Here is a 17,156-nt window from a genome sequence, read left to right on the forward strand (position 1 = left end):
CCAGCGCATCCCGAAGACTCACCTGGCACACCTGGCGTGCCCATCCGCCTGCCTGCAGCCGCCGCCGAGCGCACAAGCCCCGAGGCCAAAGAAAGACGCCAACTTTTCAAGTTAGGGGGGGGCAGGCCGCCTCGCCCCGCGCCCCCGGGTCACGCAGAGGAGGGAACCGCTCCTTGCCCGAGGGCCGAGGCAGATTCGTCGGGACCCCGGGGCAGGACCGACCCTGGGAACGCCTCGAGGCTCCCCTCGCGTCCCCGGAGGGAGGAGGCTAGCGCGGGGAACTTAGGCCCCGGCGGGGCGCCCGCGCCGCAAGTTGGACGGCCGGGAGACCCCGCCACGCCTCGGCCGGACGGCGCGGACGGCAGACCCGCGGCCCCACGCAGCGGCCCTCACCTTGGAAACCTCGGGTGGACTTCTCCGTAAACATTAACTTCCCATCCAGCCGGCAGCCGCACCTCGGCCCCGCGTTCTTAAGACGCACTGCACCCGCTCAGGGCCGCTCACCCTCCCCTCTGGGCACCGCCGCGGTCTTCAGTCCCCGCCAGTCCCCACTGTGCGCGCCCCTCAGCTCCTTCCAGGGTCCGGCCCGGTCACGTCAGGAAAAGCCAAGGCGCAGGCGCAGCAGAGCCTTAAAGAGACCCGGCCGCCTCTACCGCATAATGGGTTTGAGCAGGTTAGGGGCCGGGCGGGTTGACCGAGAAAAGCAGAAGCCGAAGCGATTGGTCCGAGTGGACCTGATGGGCGTGGCCTTGTCTCTGTCTCCACTCCCTTCTGGGAGCACCCGCCCTCGGCCCTGCAAATTGCTGACCGTCCCACTCGCTGGGACCGCCCCTTTCCTGTGAACCCGGCGCAGGACACGCCCCCGGGCCCTCCGGCACGCCGCCACCCGCGGAGGGCTGTGGGCCTGCCGCGGCCGCGCCGCCCACGCGCCGCTCTTCCAGGCCTAGGGCCTGCGGGCCCGCGCGGCTCGCACAGGCCCTGGAGAGGTGGCGCCAGGTCACTCGCAAACATTCTCCAACGTGTCGGCGGCACTGGCCGATATCAAACACCCTCCCGTCAGCACCCTGAGGTCCATGCAGCGCCCATGTAGGTGCGGTCCAGCCCCGCAGCCATCCCGTGTATCAGAGAAGAAATTCTCTGAAAAGAATTTAGCTGGCCGGGCGCTGGTGGCTCACGCCCGCAATCCCAGCTACTTAAGAGGCTGAGATCGGAGGATGGAGGTCCCAGGCCCCTGGGCAGAAAAGTCCTGGGGAAACTCTTACCTCCAATTAACCACCCGAAAACGGGAAGTGGAGCTGTGGCTCACGGGACAGCACGCTGGTTCCGAGTTCAAGCCCCACAACCGACAAAAATAATCAACTTAGTTTGAGACAGAACCTATTAATCGGGGCTGGGGATATGGCCTAGTGGCAAGAGTGCAAAAAAAAAAATTCTTAAAAGAACCTATTAATCCTGGTATTGGGCCAGGCAGACAGACATAAAGTTAAAAATTCTTCCCATTGGAGCTGGAGATATGGCCTAGTGAGCGCTTGCCTTGTGTACATGAAGCCCTCGGTTCGATTCCCCAGCACCACATATACAAAAAATGGCCAGAAGTGGCGCTGTGGCTCAAGTGGCAGAGTGCTAGCCTTGAGCAAAAACAAGCCAGGGACAGTGCTCAGGCCAGGCCCTGAGTCCAAGGCCCCAGGACTGGCAAAAAAAAAAAAAAAAAAAATTCTTCCCATTATACACCTAGAAATGACAAAAATGATGTATTTATCAGCACACATACAAGAACTCCAAATTTACTTGTCGAGAATAGATGCCTCTGGTTATTTTTCTCACTTAAATGTATAAGAATCTCCAGAAGGGCTGGGAAGGTGGGAAGGTGGCTTAGTGGCCTAGCAGATGCATGAAGCCCTTCGTGCGATTCCTCGGCACCACATAAACAGAAAAGTTCTGAAGTGGCACTGTGACTCAAGTGGTAGAGTGCTAGCCAGTGCCCAGGCCCAGAGTTAAAGTCCCACCACCGACCAAAAAAAAAACTCCAGAAGGAGATGCATTAAGCATTTCAGTCAAAGAAAAACTAGTTTTCAAAAGTATTAGGAAATAATAAATAGGAACTAAAACCATGTCCTCCACCCAGAAAAAAAAACCTGAAAACTTAAAACTAATCTGAGGAAATTTCTGATCTAATTTAGTCATGCTTATTACTTAAAATCAATTCCATTATTAACAATGCATCTTGCATAAGCAAAGTTAAGAAAACTACCTACTCAGTCACTCTATAGGCAAATCCTCTAGATTTTCGTTATTTTTTTATCTGCCCAAACTGGATCTTGAACTCAAGACCTGGGCACTGTCCCTTAGCTTTTCCACTCAAGGTTGGCACTCTAGCACTTGAGCCACAGTGCTACTTCCAACTTTTTGCTGCTTAATGGGAAAGAAGAGTTTCATAAATTTTCCTGCTTGGGCTGGCTTTGAACTGTGATGTCAGATCTCAACCTCCTGAGTAGCTAGGATTCCAGGCATAAGCCATCAGCATCCAGCAATCCTCTTGGTTTTGTTTTGTGTTTTTTGTTGTTGTTTTTTTTTACAGTTCTGGGGCTTGAACTCAAGGCCTGAGCACTGTCTGGCTTCTTTTTGCTCGGTCTAGCATTCTACCACTTGAGCCATAGTGCCACTTCCTGCCTTTTCTGTTTGGTACTGAGGAATCGAACCCAGGGCTTCATGCAAGCACTCTACCGCTAAGCCACACTCCCAGCACAACAATCCTCTTGATTTTTATCTGCTAGTTTCCTAGAATCAGTCCTCTCCTATCTTCTCTATCAGCACTCCATTTAGAACTAGGTTCAGGGATTCAAGGCATGGCTCAATTGATAGAGCACTAGCCAATGAGAAAAAGCATAAGGCACAGAGTTCAAGTCCTGGTCCCAGAACAACAACAACAAAAAAAAAAAAAGTAATTTATTCCCACTGGAGGCACAGCTCAGGAATAAGAACCTGCAAAGAGTAAGGATCTGACTTGAAAGGCGGTTAATTCATTTAACACTATCCCTTCTAATCTCTCTCTCTCTCTCTCTCTCTCTCTCTCTCTCTCTCTCTCCCACCTCCCTCTCTCTTTGTTGGTCATGGGGCTTGAACTCAGGGCCTTGAGCACTGTCCCTGAGCTCTTTGGCTCAAGGCTGGCACTCTACCACTTTGAGTCACAGCTCTACTTCCAGTTTTCAAGTGGTTAATTGGGGATAAGAGTCTCACAGACTTTCCTGACCGGGCTGACTTTGAACCACAATCCTCAGATCTCAGCTTCCTGAGAAGCTGGTATTACAGGTATAAACCACGGGCATCTGGCCCTCTAATCCCTCTCTAAGTCTCTCCAGTCACCAGGCAATAACTTCCTAAACTACTGGAAAATGTTACCCTGCCATTTTCCAACAGACCTTCAACAACCTCATTTCAATACTTTTGTGTTTTTCATGGGGTTCGCTTTGCTGTTGTCTATTTTGTTTTGGGGGGATGGTCATTTTTTCTTCTTTTTTTTTTTTTTTTAGCTCCTCCTCTTCCTAGTTTTGGAGGGGTTTGGAGAGGGAAGGAAGAAAAGGTGTGTGTGTGTGTGTGTGTGTGTTTGCTATAGCTGTGGTTTGAACTCAGGTTTGAACTTTGCTTTCTGGGTAAGTGCTCTCTGTTTCGAACCATGCTTCTAGCCCTTCCTATTCTAAGCAAGCTGTGCATGGGTTAGGAGCTCTGTCCACTACTCCATCACCCTTTGCTGCTCACCCACATTCCATCCTTTGCACCAGCCACACTGGCTTGATGTCTTCCCTTCCTCCCGCCTGCTTACCAGCTTCCTCCATCCAGAGTTTGCTCAAACTTTATTCTGTGCCTGGGAGTTCTTCCAAGCTTTACCTTCCCGACTTCAGCCTCAGTCTCTACCTCTGAGGAGCACCTTCTGGCCTCACTGGGATCACTCTGCAGGAAATTGTAAATGGAGGACTATTTTGTGAATTTTTGTTTCTCCTATTAGACAGCTCCATAAGGCCTGATGCTTGGTTTGGTTTTGTTTGGTTTTGTTTTTGCCAGTCCTGGGCCTTGGACTCAGGGCCCGAGCACTGTCCCTGGCTTCTTTTTGCTCAAGGCTAGCACTCTGTCACTTGAACCCCAGTGCCACTTCTGGCCATTTTCTATATATGTGGTGCTGGGGAATTAAGCCCAGGGCTTCATGTATACGAGGCAAGCACTTTTGCCACTAGGCCATATTCCCAGCCCCAGATGCTTGGTTTTGTTTCATTCACAGTTCTGTTTTCATATTTGTTCAATGCAAAAGAACAATAGGTTTTAGAATTTGAATCAAGTTTGTCTAGAGGGTTTTCTGAGTCACAGAAAGGTAAAAATGTCACAACTTGACCTTTGAAGTTTTTGTTGGTCCTGGGGCTTGAACTCTGAGCCTGGGCGCTATCCCTGAGCTCTTCAGCTCAAGGCTAGCACTCTACCACTTGAGCCACAGCCCAACTTCCAGCTTTCTAGTGGTTAATTGGAGATGAATCTCATGGACTTTCCTGCCCAGGCTGGACCGCGATCCTCAGATCTTAGCCTCCTGAGTAGCTAGGATTACTGACATGAGACACTGGTACTGGCTCTAGTCATTTTTATTCTGGCCTTGCAAAAGACTTTTTGGAAGCTGGCTTCCAGTGGCTCACACCTATAATCCTAGCTACTCAGGAGACTGAGATCTAAGAATCATGGTTTGAAGCCAACTGGAGCAGACAAATCTGAGAGACTTTTATCTCCAATTAACTAGCAAAAAGCTGGAAGTGAAGGTGTAGCTCAAGTGGTAAGGCACCAGCCTTGCATGAAAAAGCCAAGCAAATGTGTTAAGACCTGAGTTAAAACTCAGAACAGGCATCAAATTAGATAATAGGAGTCTTCAGGTACTCTTTTTTTTTTTTTTTTTTTTGGCCAGTCCTGGGCCTTGGACTCAGGGCCTGAGCACTGTCCCTGGCTTCTGCCCGCTCAAGGCTAGCACTCTGCCACTTGAGCCACAGCGCCGCTTCTGGCCGTTTTCTGTATATGTGGTGCTGGGGAATCGAACCTAGGGCCTCGTGTATCTGAGGCAGGCACTCTTGCCACTAGGCTATATCCCCAGCCCTTCAGGTACTCTTTAAGACTGAGAAAATGAGTTCCCAACCTTAATACACTACTAAAACTGCTAGAAGTGAATATAGGAAAAACACTTCAAGACATAGGAATAGCCAAAGACGTTCTAAATAGAACTTCACTAGCTCAGGTGTTAATATCAAGAATTGGGCCAGGCACCAGCAGCTCACACCTATAATCCTAACTACTCAGGATGCTGAGAGCTGAGGATTGCTGTTCAAAGCAAGCCAGGGCAGGGAGGTTTCCTGAGACTCTTATCTCCAATTAACTACCAGAAAAATCAGAAATGGCACTGTGGCTGAAATGGTAGAACACTAGCTTTTAGCTGAAGAGCTCAGGGACAGCACCCTGGCCCAGAGTTCAAGCCCCATGAGTGACCAAAAAGAAAGAAGGAAAAAAAAAAAAAGAATTGGTACAATGGAATTGCATCAAATTTAAAAGTTTCAATAATGAAGAGTAAAGAGACAGCCTATAACATGTAAAAAAAAATCAGTGCCAGTCATTCCTCTGAAAGGGATTAATATCCAGAATATGGAAAGCACTCAAAAAATTAAACACGAAAAGAACAAATAACTTTATCAATCAATGGACAGCTGAACATAGTTCTCAAAAGAAGAAGGGCTGGGAATATGGCCTAGTGGCAAGAGTGCTTGCCTCGTTTACATGAAGCCCCGGGTTCGATTCCCAAGCACCACATATATAGAAAATGGCCAGAAGTGGTGCTGTGACTCAAGAGGTAGAGTACTAGCTTTGAGCAAAAAGAAGCCAGGGACAGTGCTCAGGCGCTGAGTCCAAGGTCCAGGACTGGCAAAAAAAAAAAAAAAAAGTATAAATGGCTAATAGATACATGAAAAAATACTCAACATCCATAGTATTCTAGGAACTTCAAATCAAAACACACTGAGATTCCATATCATCCCAGTCAGAATGGCCATCATCACAGCAACCACACAGATGGAGTAGAATATTACACACTGTTGGTAGGAATGTAAATTATTACAGCTACTATGGAAAGCAATTTGGAGATGCCTCAAAAAACTAAAAATAGGGCTGAGAATGTGGCTTAGGTTAGAGTGCTTGCCTAGCATGCATGAAGTTTGATTCCTCAGTACCACATGAACAGAAAAAGCAGAAGTGGCGCTGTAGCTCAACTGGTAGAGCACTAGCCTTGAGCAAAAGCAGCTCAGGGGCAGTGCCCAGGCCCTGAGTTTAAGCCCCAGGACTGGCAAAGAAGAACCAACTAAAAATAGAAGTAACCTATGATCCAGCTATAGCATTCCTGGGCATGTACCAAAGGAATCTAAGTCTGCACACAATAAAGACATTGCACACCTATATTTACTTCAGTACTTCTGACAACAGCCATGTTATGGAATCAGCCTAGTCACTCAACAACAGATGAAAGATGAAATAATGGTATATATACACAATGGTGTATTATTCATCAACATAGAAGAATGAAACTATGTTATTTTCAGGAAAATGGATGAAACTGGAAATTTTATCTTTTTAAGCAAAATAAGCCAGGTTTAGAAAGATAAATATCCATGCTTTCTCTTCTATGTGGAAACTAGATAGAAAAGCATATGAGGGCTAGGAATGTAGCTTAGCAGTAGAGTACTTGCCTAGCATTCAAGAAGCCTTGGGTTCAATTCCCCAGCACCACATATATAGAAAACGGCCAGAAGTGGCGCTGTGGCTCAAGTGGTAGAGTGCTAGCCTTGAGCAAAAAGAAGCCAGGGACAATGCTCAGGCCCTGAGTTCAAGCCCCAGGACAGGCAAAAAAAAAAAAAAAGAAAGAGCAAAGAGACATGAATATATAAACGGGAGCATACGTAAAAGACAGTGATCAGAAGAGTGAGGGGAAACACAGAAGATGATGGAAATATTACAATGAAACCTATTTTTTAATTAAAAAAAAAAGAGCTGGCACCAGTGGCTCACACCTGTAATCCTCACTAGGAGGTTAAGGTCGGAGAAGTATGGGTCAAAGCCAATCTCCAGGCAGAAAAGTCTCAGTGAGACTCTTATCTCCAATTAACCACTCAAAAACCAAAAGTGGCACTGTGGCTCAAGTAGTAGAGTGCTAGCCTTGAGCACAAAGAGGCTCAGGGACAGTGCCTAGGCTTTGAGTTCAAGTCCCACAACTGACAACAACAACAACAACAACAAAAATATGAGTGCTGGGAATATGGCCTAGTGGCAAGAGTGTTTGCCTCTTTGTTACACATGAAGTCCTGGGTTTAATTCCTCAGCACCACATTTATAGAAAAGGCCAGAAGTGGCGCTGTGGCTCAAGTGGCAGAGTGCTAGCCTTGACCAAAAAGAAGCCAGGGACAGTGCTCAGACTCTGAGTCCAAGCCCCAGGACTGGCAAAAACAACAACAACAAAAAGATCTGGGCCAGTGGTGCATGTTTACAATCATAGCTTCTTGGAAGTCTGAAATCTGAAGGATCAAAGATTGAAGCTAACCCAAGCAGAAAAGTGTGAGAGACTCCATCTCCAAAATAATTAGCAAATTCAGGCACCATCTAAATTGTACTCACACCTATAACTTACTCAGGGCCTGTGCACTGTTCCTGAGCTTCCGCTGCTCAAGGCTAGCTCTCTACCACTTGAGCCACAGTGCCATTTCTGGCTTTTTCTATATATGTAGAGCTGAGGAATCGAACCCAGGGCTTCATGTATGCGAGGCAAGCACTTTACTACTAGGCCATATTCTCAGCTCCCCACACCTGTAATTTTACCCACTGAAGAGGCTGATATATAAGGATCATGGTTCAAAGCCAGTACAGAAAATTCCAAGAGAGTCTTGTACCCAGTTAACAAGAAAAGAGGTGGAAATAGAGGTATGGTTCCAGTAAAAGTGCCAGCCTTGAAGTGTAAAAGCTAATGAAGAGTGTGAGATGGTAAGTTCAAGCTCCAATACTGGTGCATGCGCACACACACACACACACACACGAGCGCGCGCACATACACACACACACACACACACACACACACACACAAAAAAAAAAGCTGGGACCACAGACAAACACAAACAAAAGCTGTGTTAGAGGCATGGCTCAAGGGGTAGAATACCAGCAGAGCAAGCAAGCAAGTCAAACAAGCGTAAGGCCCTAGCATTATCAAAATAAATAAATAAATAAAATGTCTATTTGCTAAATAAATAAATAAATAGTACAGAGTTCTCATAGAGCCATATATCCACCCCTGAATTAACTAGGATTGACTCGCATAAAGCTAATAACACCTTGTGCTTCAAAAGATGAAGACTGGTGCCTAAGGGTTAGGGATAGAAATACTGTATGCCCCAAATCATGTCTTTTCCTTTTTTTTTTTCTTTTTGCCAGTCCTGGGGCTTGAACTCAGGGCCTGGGCTCTGTCCCCAAGCCTCTCTGTGCTCAAGACTAGCACTCTACCACTTGAGCCACAGTGCCCTTTGCAGCTTTTTCTGTTTATGTGGTGCTGAGAAATCAAACCTAGGGCTTCATGCATGCTAGGCAAGCACTCGACCACTAAGCCACATTCCCAGTCCTGCCTTTTCAATTTTAAAGTATGTGAATGTATTGCCAATTCAAAAATAAATAATATCAAAGTTTATACCCTCTGATTCTGCTTATTCAAAATTCTACAAAAGGCAAAAAGAATCATGATAAAAAAATATTATATTCCCCTAGGTTTAATCCCCAGCAAAACATACACACACATACACACACACACACACACACACACACACACGGAAAACATGGTTCATTAACTTTTAAGCAGCTCCAGGATTTTGTATAATAACTAACTATTCAGTGTATTTTGAATGAATGATGAAAAACAAGACTTTTATTGGTACAAATTATATTAATATGAAATACATATTTTTTTGCCAAGCCCCATTGCTTACATCTGTAATCCTAGCTACTTAGGAGGCTGAGATCTGAGAATCATGGTTTAGAGCCAGCCTGGTCAGGAAAGTCCATGAAACTCTTATCTCCAAATAACCACCAAAACGCTAAAAGTACAGCTGTGCCTAGTCTTGAGCACAAAAGCTCAGAAACAGCACTTAGGCCCCAAGTTCAGGCCCTTGGACCAGCACACACACAAAAAGAAATACATATTTTTTCTTAGAGTTAATGGCTTCTGTATTAATGCAAATGACTATATCGTAATTTAAAATTTCACATCTATATCATTAAGTGTATTACATGCATATAATTAATATATATCAATTTAGTCCTCTATACCACATACCTGAGATGCATTATTTCAAATTAATAGCCTCAAGGAGGGAAGTTTGTACCAGTAACTCTGACACCCCCGCCCCAGTCCTCTCCCTGGTTTGCTCCCTTTCCTCCATTCACCCTTAGCATAGCAATTTCTTTGATGAGAGATCTTGCACTTCTGCATGGTGCTGCAATAGCTAATTCTAACTGGAGAAAGAGCTAATTCTAGAGCTCATAAGTGCTAGAGCACTTGCCTAAGTGAAATCTCACAGTGTGAATTCCACACCACCTGGGCTCCAGCTCAGGCCTCTCTGTCAGTCACATGCCTGAAACTCATCTTAGGAAGAGAGGTGGTAGGAACAGTTTTTCATTTGCAGTAAACTGAATTAGCCATTCCAAGTTTTCTATGGTGTCATAGTACACATAGATTTAAGTCATTGTTGAGAGAGGAGAACTCCTATAAACCTCGCAGGGGTTAAATAACAGGTAACATGCCTTTGAATGCCAAAAATATTGAAGCCACATGAGCTCTACTTTTTTCTCACAGAGGAGGGAGTGAGCCAGACACTCGTGGCTCCCGCCTGTAATCTCATCTTATCAGGAGGCTGAGATTTAGATATCAAGCAAGAAAGCCCATGAAAACCGGAGCTGTGACATATATAGTATAGTACCAGCCTTGAGCAAAAATGCTAAAAGACAGTGCTTTCAAGCCCCAGTAACAGCAGTAAAAATAAATAAATAAAATTAATTAATTACCAAAAAAAAATCACTGAATGGCCACACACATTGCCACCAATTAGAATTTGTAAACAACTACCATAGCAACCAGTCATTTTCTTAGCTTAATTTTCTCCATATGAGAAATTTGAACCCCACACAGGCCTCTTCTGTGCATACATATTTTAAAATATTAAAATAAAAATAAAAACTAAGCAGCAGCCAGTGACTCAGAGGAGAGAAACTGTTGAATTACAGGTCAATTACAGAACTCGCTGGTTTGCAGGTGCAGAATCAAACCTCACCTGAATGTTCCTCACCTGAATGAGCACAATGAAGATAACATTCTTAAAACTGTGCACGAGCTGTTCCCATGTTTTTAAAGATTAAGCAAAGCGTGCAAAGCCCATTTCAATGATAAAATATGTCTTGTCACTGCAACTGCATTTTTTTAAGTTCTTATGTAAAATCGAAGCTTATTTTGGATGTTTACCTGCTTCCTATCATGGTTTCTACAGGCAGCAGTCATTTTGGAGGCACCCATGATAAACCTAGAGGCTGCAGACTGGGGATTTGAATTGAATTTGCAGCTGACTCACAGGGAGTGTTTACAACTGCAGCGTTGCCACTGGATCCACCCAGTGAACAGCCTTTCTTTCCACCCTTCCCTTTATTATGCAGTAACTTAGGGGAAGCTGGGAATGTGGAGGACTGGGAAGGTTGAAAGCACAGCTTTCTGCTGTCTTCTGAGTACTTAATTGATTTTGCTTTTCTTTCTTTTTTCCTTCTTCTATTCTCGTTCCTCCCACTAACCCTTCCTCCTTTTCTCCCTCCCTCTCTTTCCCAGGACTTGCCTCAGAATGGCCTCAAAATTGTCACTGTGAACGGAATGCTGATTCTGAGGCACTGGCTACAAAGTTCTATAACTAAGTAGTTCTGAATGGGGAATTTGGCTGCAGACAAAAAAAAATGATCAATTTGGTAAAACTCTTTTTTTTTTTTTAAACAATTGTGGGTTTTTTTTTAATTCATTTTTTATGTGGTACCAAGGAATTGAACCCAGGGCCTCAGAGTGCTTGGCAAGCCCTCTACCCACTAAGCCACATTCCCAACCTTGGTAAAACTTCTTAAAAATATTTTTTGGTGGGGCTGGGGATATAGCCTAGCGGCAAGAGTGCCTGCCTCGGATACACGAGGCCCTAGGTTCGATTCCCCAGCACCACATATACAGAAAAACGGCCAGAAGCGGCGCTGTGGCTCAAGTGGCAGAGTGCTAGCCTTGAGCGGGAAGAAGCCAGGGACAGTGCTCAGGCCCTGAGTCCAAGGCCCAGGACTGGCAAAAAAAAAAAAAAAAAATATTTTTTGGGAGGGGCTGGGAATATGGCCTAGTGGCAAGAGTGCTTCCCTCATATACACGAAGCCCTGGGTTCGATTCCTCAGCACCACATAAACAGAAAAAGCCAAAAGTGGTGCTGGGGCACAAGAGGTTGAGTGCTAGCCTTGAGCAAAAAGAAGCCAGGGACAGTGCTCAGGTCCTGAGTCCAAGGCCCAGGACTGGCAAAAAAAAAAAAAAAAAAAAAAAAAAAAAATTATTGTTAGGTGCCGGTTGCCCAAGCCTGTAATCCTAGCTACTCAAGAGGCTGATACCTGAGGATTGTGGTTCAAACACAGCCCAGACAGAAAAGTCCTTGAGATACTCTTATCTCCAATTAACTACTCATAAACTAGAAGTGGTGCTATAGCTCAAATGGTAGAGTGCTATCCTGAGCAAAAGAGGATCAGGGACAGTGCCCAGTCCCTGAGTTCAAGCCTCACAACCAACACTACCACCACCAACACTCATCCATCCATTTATTCAGAAAAGGACTAGAGGTGTTCAACCATGGTAATTCACTGTTTTAGTTTCTATAATGTCAGCAATAATTTCACAGGCTTTGCATGAGGATACCATCATTAGGCCTATATAAAAGCTAAGGAAGCCCCTTGCCACTGGCTCATGCCTGTCATCCTAGCTACTCTGGAGGCTGAAATCTAGGATCATGATTCAAAACCAGCCTAGGCAGGAAAGTCTGTGAGACTATTAACTCCAATGAACCATCAGGAAACAAGAAGTAGAGCTGAGGCTGTGACAGCACTAGCCTTGAGCAAAAAAGCTCAGGGACAGCACCCAGGGCTTTAAATTCAAGCCTCAAGACCAATATAAAAAGAGAAAAAAAGATGAAAACTGGATAAATAAAAGGTTATAGATCCACACAATTACCTTATTTTTTTAATTTTTTTTTTTATTTTTGCCAGTCCTAAGGCTTGAACTAAGGGTCTGAGCACTGTCCCTGAATTTCTTTTATTCAAGGCTAGCACTCTACACTTGAGCCACAGTGCCACTTCTGGCTCTTTCTATTTATGTGGTATTGAAGAATTGAACCCAGTGCATGCCAGGCAAGCACTCTATTGCTAAACCACATTCCAAGCAATGAATGTTATTTGTGCATAAAAAAGGAATTATGACATGAGTTACAACATGAATAAATTTGGAGATCATTATAATGAGTGAAATAAGTCAGACACAAAAGTGATAACAGGGGCTGGGGATATAGCCTAGTGGCAAGAGTGCCTGCCTCGGATACACAAGGCCCTAGGTTCGATTCCCCAGCACCACATATACAGAAAAAAACGGCCAGAAGCGGCGCTGTGGCTCAAGTGGCAGAGTGCTAGCCTTGAGCGGGAAGAAGCCAGGGACAGTGCTCAGGCCCTGAGTCCAAGGCCCAGGACTGGCCAAAAAAAAAAAAAAAAAAAAAAAAAAGTGATAACAGACAGTGGGGTCTCGGGTGTGGAAGGAGCAGAACTACATTTAAGCCATAGATTACATCAGCTAAAGCCAGCTGACCAGAAGTGAAGGGAGCTAATCATTTCACAGGCTTTGCATGAGGCAGCCATTATTAGGCCTCTATAGAAGCTAAGGAAGTCCCTCACTACTAGCTCACACCTGTAATCTCAGCTACTCTGGAAACTAAGATCTGAGGATCACAGTTCCAAGCCAGCCAAGCTGACCAGAGGTGACCAGGCTGCTCACCTAAATAAACATATCAGCAAGCTTTTATTGCTTTCTAAAGGACTAAAGTTTGGTAACTGTTAGTCATGGGCACATTTTCCAAAGCTGCTCCAAGTACAAGCAGCCTGGCCTTGAGCCTCATTCAGAAACCACGGAGTTACTGCTGACGCCATCATCTCACACAAACATCCTGACCTTGTGCTAGGACGGAAAGACTTCAGTGCTTGAGCTACAAGATAATTACAAGGGTGCTGTGAAGAAACACGTGTCTCCTCCAATGGTCAATAGGCCAAGTTAACCTTGAACTATAATCTAGGACCAAACATTTCTCCAGTGATCAACAGGTCTGCCTGCAGAGATGAACAGAGTCTGAGCTGAGGTTGAGGTAGATGGGGGAGGGGGGGCAGATAGATAGTGAGATGCTAAGCTTTTAGCTCATGCAAATCATCCCTCAAGTATCTACAGACTCCAGTAAAGACTCCTAAGTGTTTAGTCAACATCATTTGTTTTATCTTGTCTTTTGGTTGGTCCTGGGGCTTGAACTTAGGGTCTAGGTACTATCTGCAAGCTGCTGTTTTGATCAAGGCTAGTGCTCAACCACTTTGAACCACAGTTCTGATTCCAGTCTTCTGATGGTTAATTGGAGATAGGAGTCTCACGGACTTCCCTGTCTGGTGTGGCTTTGAACTGTAATCCTCAGATCTCAGCCTCCTGAACAGCTAAACTTAAAGAACTTATAGGCACAAGCCACCAGTGTCCAGCTAAAACTGGCTTTATGCGCGCGTGCATGTGTGTGTGTGCGTGCGCGTGCACACACATGTGCATGCGCACCTGCATGTGTGCTGGTCCTTAGGGCTTGAAGTTAGGTCCTAGTCGCTGTCCCTGAGATTTTTTGCTTAAGGAGAGTATTCTACCATTTGAGCCACAGCTTCACTTCCAGCTTTTTGGTAGTTAACTAGAGATAAGAGTACCACAGACTTTCCTGCCTCTGCTGGCTTCAAACCATGATCCTCAGATCTCAGCTTCCTGAGTAGCTAGGATTTTTTTCCCCACTAATAGTTTTCCCTTGTTTTTGTTTCTCATTGTGGAATCACCTTGAGTCCCACTAGTTGGAGCCTGGTTTAGTCTAACGGGGTTTCTAGTCTTTTAAACATTCCAGCCCTGTGGCCTAATCCAGTGTTTATGACAAAGATGTTGAGGAAAGACAGCAATGAAGGTGAGAGAAAACACACATCTTGCTTCCAGTGGTTAACAAACTGAAGCTCCGAGTTTCCCTTTTGTCCCCTTGTGGTGTAGGAATGTTGTATGATCCTATTCTCTGAGTCACCTAGGCTAGCCAACCTAATAGACACAGAAAGTAGACAAGGGTTTCGAGGGTCTGGAGGAGGCGAGTGGGGAGTTCCTGTTTAATAGGTACTGAATTTCTAGTTGAGGTAATGAAAGGGTTTTTTTTTTTTTTGCCAGTCCTGGGCCTTGGACTCAGGGCCTGACCACTGTCCCTGGCTTCTTCCCGCTCAAGGCTAGCACTCTGCCACTTGAGCCACAGCGCCGCTTCTGGCCGTTTTCTGTATACGTGGTGCTGGGGAATCGAACCTAGGGCCTCGTGTATCCGAGGCAGGCACTCTTGCCGCTAGGCTATATCCCCAGCCCATGAAAGGGTTTTGGAACTAGGAAATGATGACAATAGTTATACAAGATTATACACCTAAAACTTCATGTAATGCATCATTTTTCACCATAAATAAGAAAAAATAGTGAGGATATAGCTAAGTGATAGAGGACTTGCTTAGCCTGTGGGTGAAGCCCTGAGTTTGATACCAGCATGCAAGAAAGAAACAGATAATCAGGCCACAGAAAAAGAAAGAACCAGTGACAAGGAAGGGAGGGAAGGTGGGAGGAAGAGCAAGAGATAGGAAGGAAAGAAAGAGCAAGAAAGCTTGCTGAGAATTTAGGTCACTTTGGAAAAAGAACAAATGGAAAAAGAATTTTTGGGTTGCTGTTGTTTTGGTCCTGGGGCTTGAACTCAAGGCCTAGGTGCTATTCCTGAGCATTTCTGTTCAAGGCTAGCACTTTACCACTTTGAGCCACATCTCCCTTTTCAGTTTTCTAGTGGTTAATTGAAGATAAGAGTCTCTTGGGCTTTCCTTCCTGGGCTGACTTTGAACTGCGATCCTCAGATCTCAGCTTTCTGACTAACTAGGATTACAGGGATGAGCCACTGGCACCTGGCTTAGAAAAGGAATCTTAATTTGACTTAGGTGAAATAATTTGAACACACACATATATAGTATATGTATACTGTATGTATAATATATATGTACTATATTTATACATATATATTTTTTGCCAGTACTGGGGCTTGTCACTCTGTTTATCCATCCCACTCAGAGGAAAAGCCAAAGTCATTAAAAATGAAGTACCTGGGGCTGGGAATATGGCCTAGTGGCAAGAGTGCTTGCCTCCTACACATGAAGCTCTCGGTTCGATTCCCCAGCACCACATATATGGAAAATGACCAGAAGGGGCGTTGTGGCTCAGGTGGCAGAGTGCTAGCCTTGAGCAGGAAGAAGCCAGGGATGGTGCTCAGGCCCTGGGCCCAAGGCCCCGGACTGGCCAAAAATAAATAAATAAATAGATAGATAGATAAATAAATAAATAAAAATAAAGGATCTGTAGGGCCTTCTGTGCAATCTAATTGTTTTCTTTCTGACCTCTGGTAGCTTTTTTTTTTTTATCTTGCTCCATTCTATCCACATACTTGTATCCTTGATTTTCCTTGAATATAGCAGGCATGTTCATACTTCACAGCCTTGTACCTACTCTCTTTTCCTGGACTAGTCTTTCTGGATACAGCCAGCTCTCCACCATCATCTTTGTGAAATCTTCCCTGACAAACATATTTCACATTGTAACAACCTTCCACCACACTCCTTACCCTGTTTCATTGTACTCCATACACAGATCATATACTATGTATTTACAGTGTATATTAGTATATTGTAGTATATATAGTATATACTGTATGTGCTATATATACTATATAGTATATACACTATAGTATATGTAGTATACATAGCATATATACTATGTAGTATCTAAATACTACATATAGTATATAGTAAATATACCACATATACTATATATTGTGCACTGCACTTATACTATATAGTACTATATAGCACTACTATGTGTTCAAATTATATAAATATAGTATATATAAATATAGGGTCTGGGAAGGTGGCTTAGCAGTAGAGTGCTTGCCTAGCATGCATGAGGCCCTTGATTCGATTCCTTAGTACCACATGAACAGAAAAAGCCAGAAGTGGCACTGTGGCTCAAGCGGTAGAGTGCTACCCTTGAGCAAAAGAAGCTCAGGGACAGTGCCCAGGCCCTGAGTCCAGGCCCCAGGACTTGCAAAAAAAAAAAAAAAAAAAAAGGAAGAAAAGCTCAGGGAGAGTGCCCAGGCCCTGAGTTCAAGCCCTACGACAAAAAAAAAAAAAACTTCCTTTTCCATTTTTTCCTTTTCTAAAGTGACCTAAATTGTCAGCAAGCTTCCTCCCTATCTCTTGCTCTTCCTCTCACCTCCGCTCCCTTCCTTCTTCTTTCTGGTTCTTCCTTTTTCTGTGGCTCTGTCTCCCTCTGTCTCTCTCTTTCATATTGGGTATTGAACTCCGGGCTTCACACATGGGCTAGACAAGGGCTAGGGGTAGATAGGCAGAGTCTTTCTAGCTTACTGGTTTCAACCCTGAAGCCATCCAGAACTGATTATCCTTTCTCAGCCTGTAGAATAGATAACTTCACTTCTGCTGGTAGCTACTGATAGTCATGCTCGTGGCGCTCTACTATTTGAGCCATATCTCCAGTTCAGTGTTCAATTCAAGCCTAGATGTGCTTGAAAAGTATACCCTCCTGAACTAGAGTTTACATCAACCAAAGACTCGCCAGAGGTATAAATTGGTTTAAAAGGGGCAAAAATAAACACAGAAATAGAAGGTGCAGTCATACCAGAGTGGAAAGGAGTGTTCATCTGTGTATTAAA

General features: G+C 44.7%; 1 protein-coding gene across 4 annotated transcripts in view; it reads right to left on the reverse strand.

Annotated features, from left to right (window-relative positions):
* Nucleotides 1-10,694, reverse strand: part of Evi5 (ecotropic viral integration site 5) — a 165,482-nt gene extending 154,788 nt beyond the window's left edge. For 3 of the 4 annotated variants that reach the window (XM_048351975.1, XM_048351974.1, XM_048351972.1), the window contains exon 1: nt 10,562-10,694. In XM_048351975.1, coding sequence (XP_048207932.1) covers nt 10,562-10,612 — 51 coding nt within the window. In that variant the 5' untranslated portion in view covers nt 10,613-10,694. Of the gene's footprint in view, nt 1-393; nt 638-10,561 lie in introns of those variants that run through there. The other variant, XM_048351973.1, reaches the window with a different exon arrangement.
* Nucleotides 10,695-17,156: the final 6,462 nt, after the last annotated feature.

This window comes from Perognathus longimembris, chromosome 7, assembly GCF_023159225.1.
Source record: "Perognathus longimembris pacificus isolate PPM17 chromosome 7, ASM2315922v1, whole genome shotgun sequence".
In the NCBI taxonomy this organism is placed as follows: domain Eukaryota; kingdom Metazoa; phylum Chordata; class Mammalia; order Rodentia; family Heteromyidae; genus Perognathus; species Perognathus longimembris.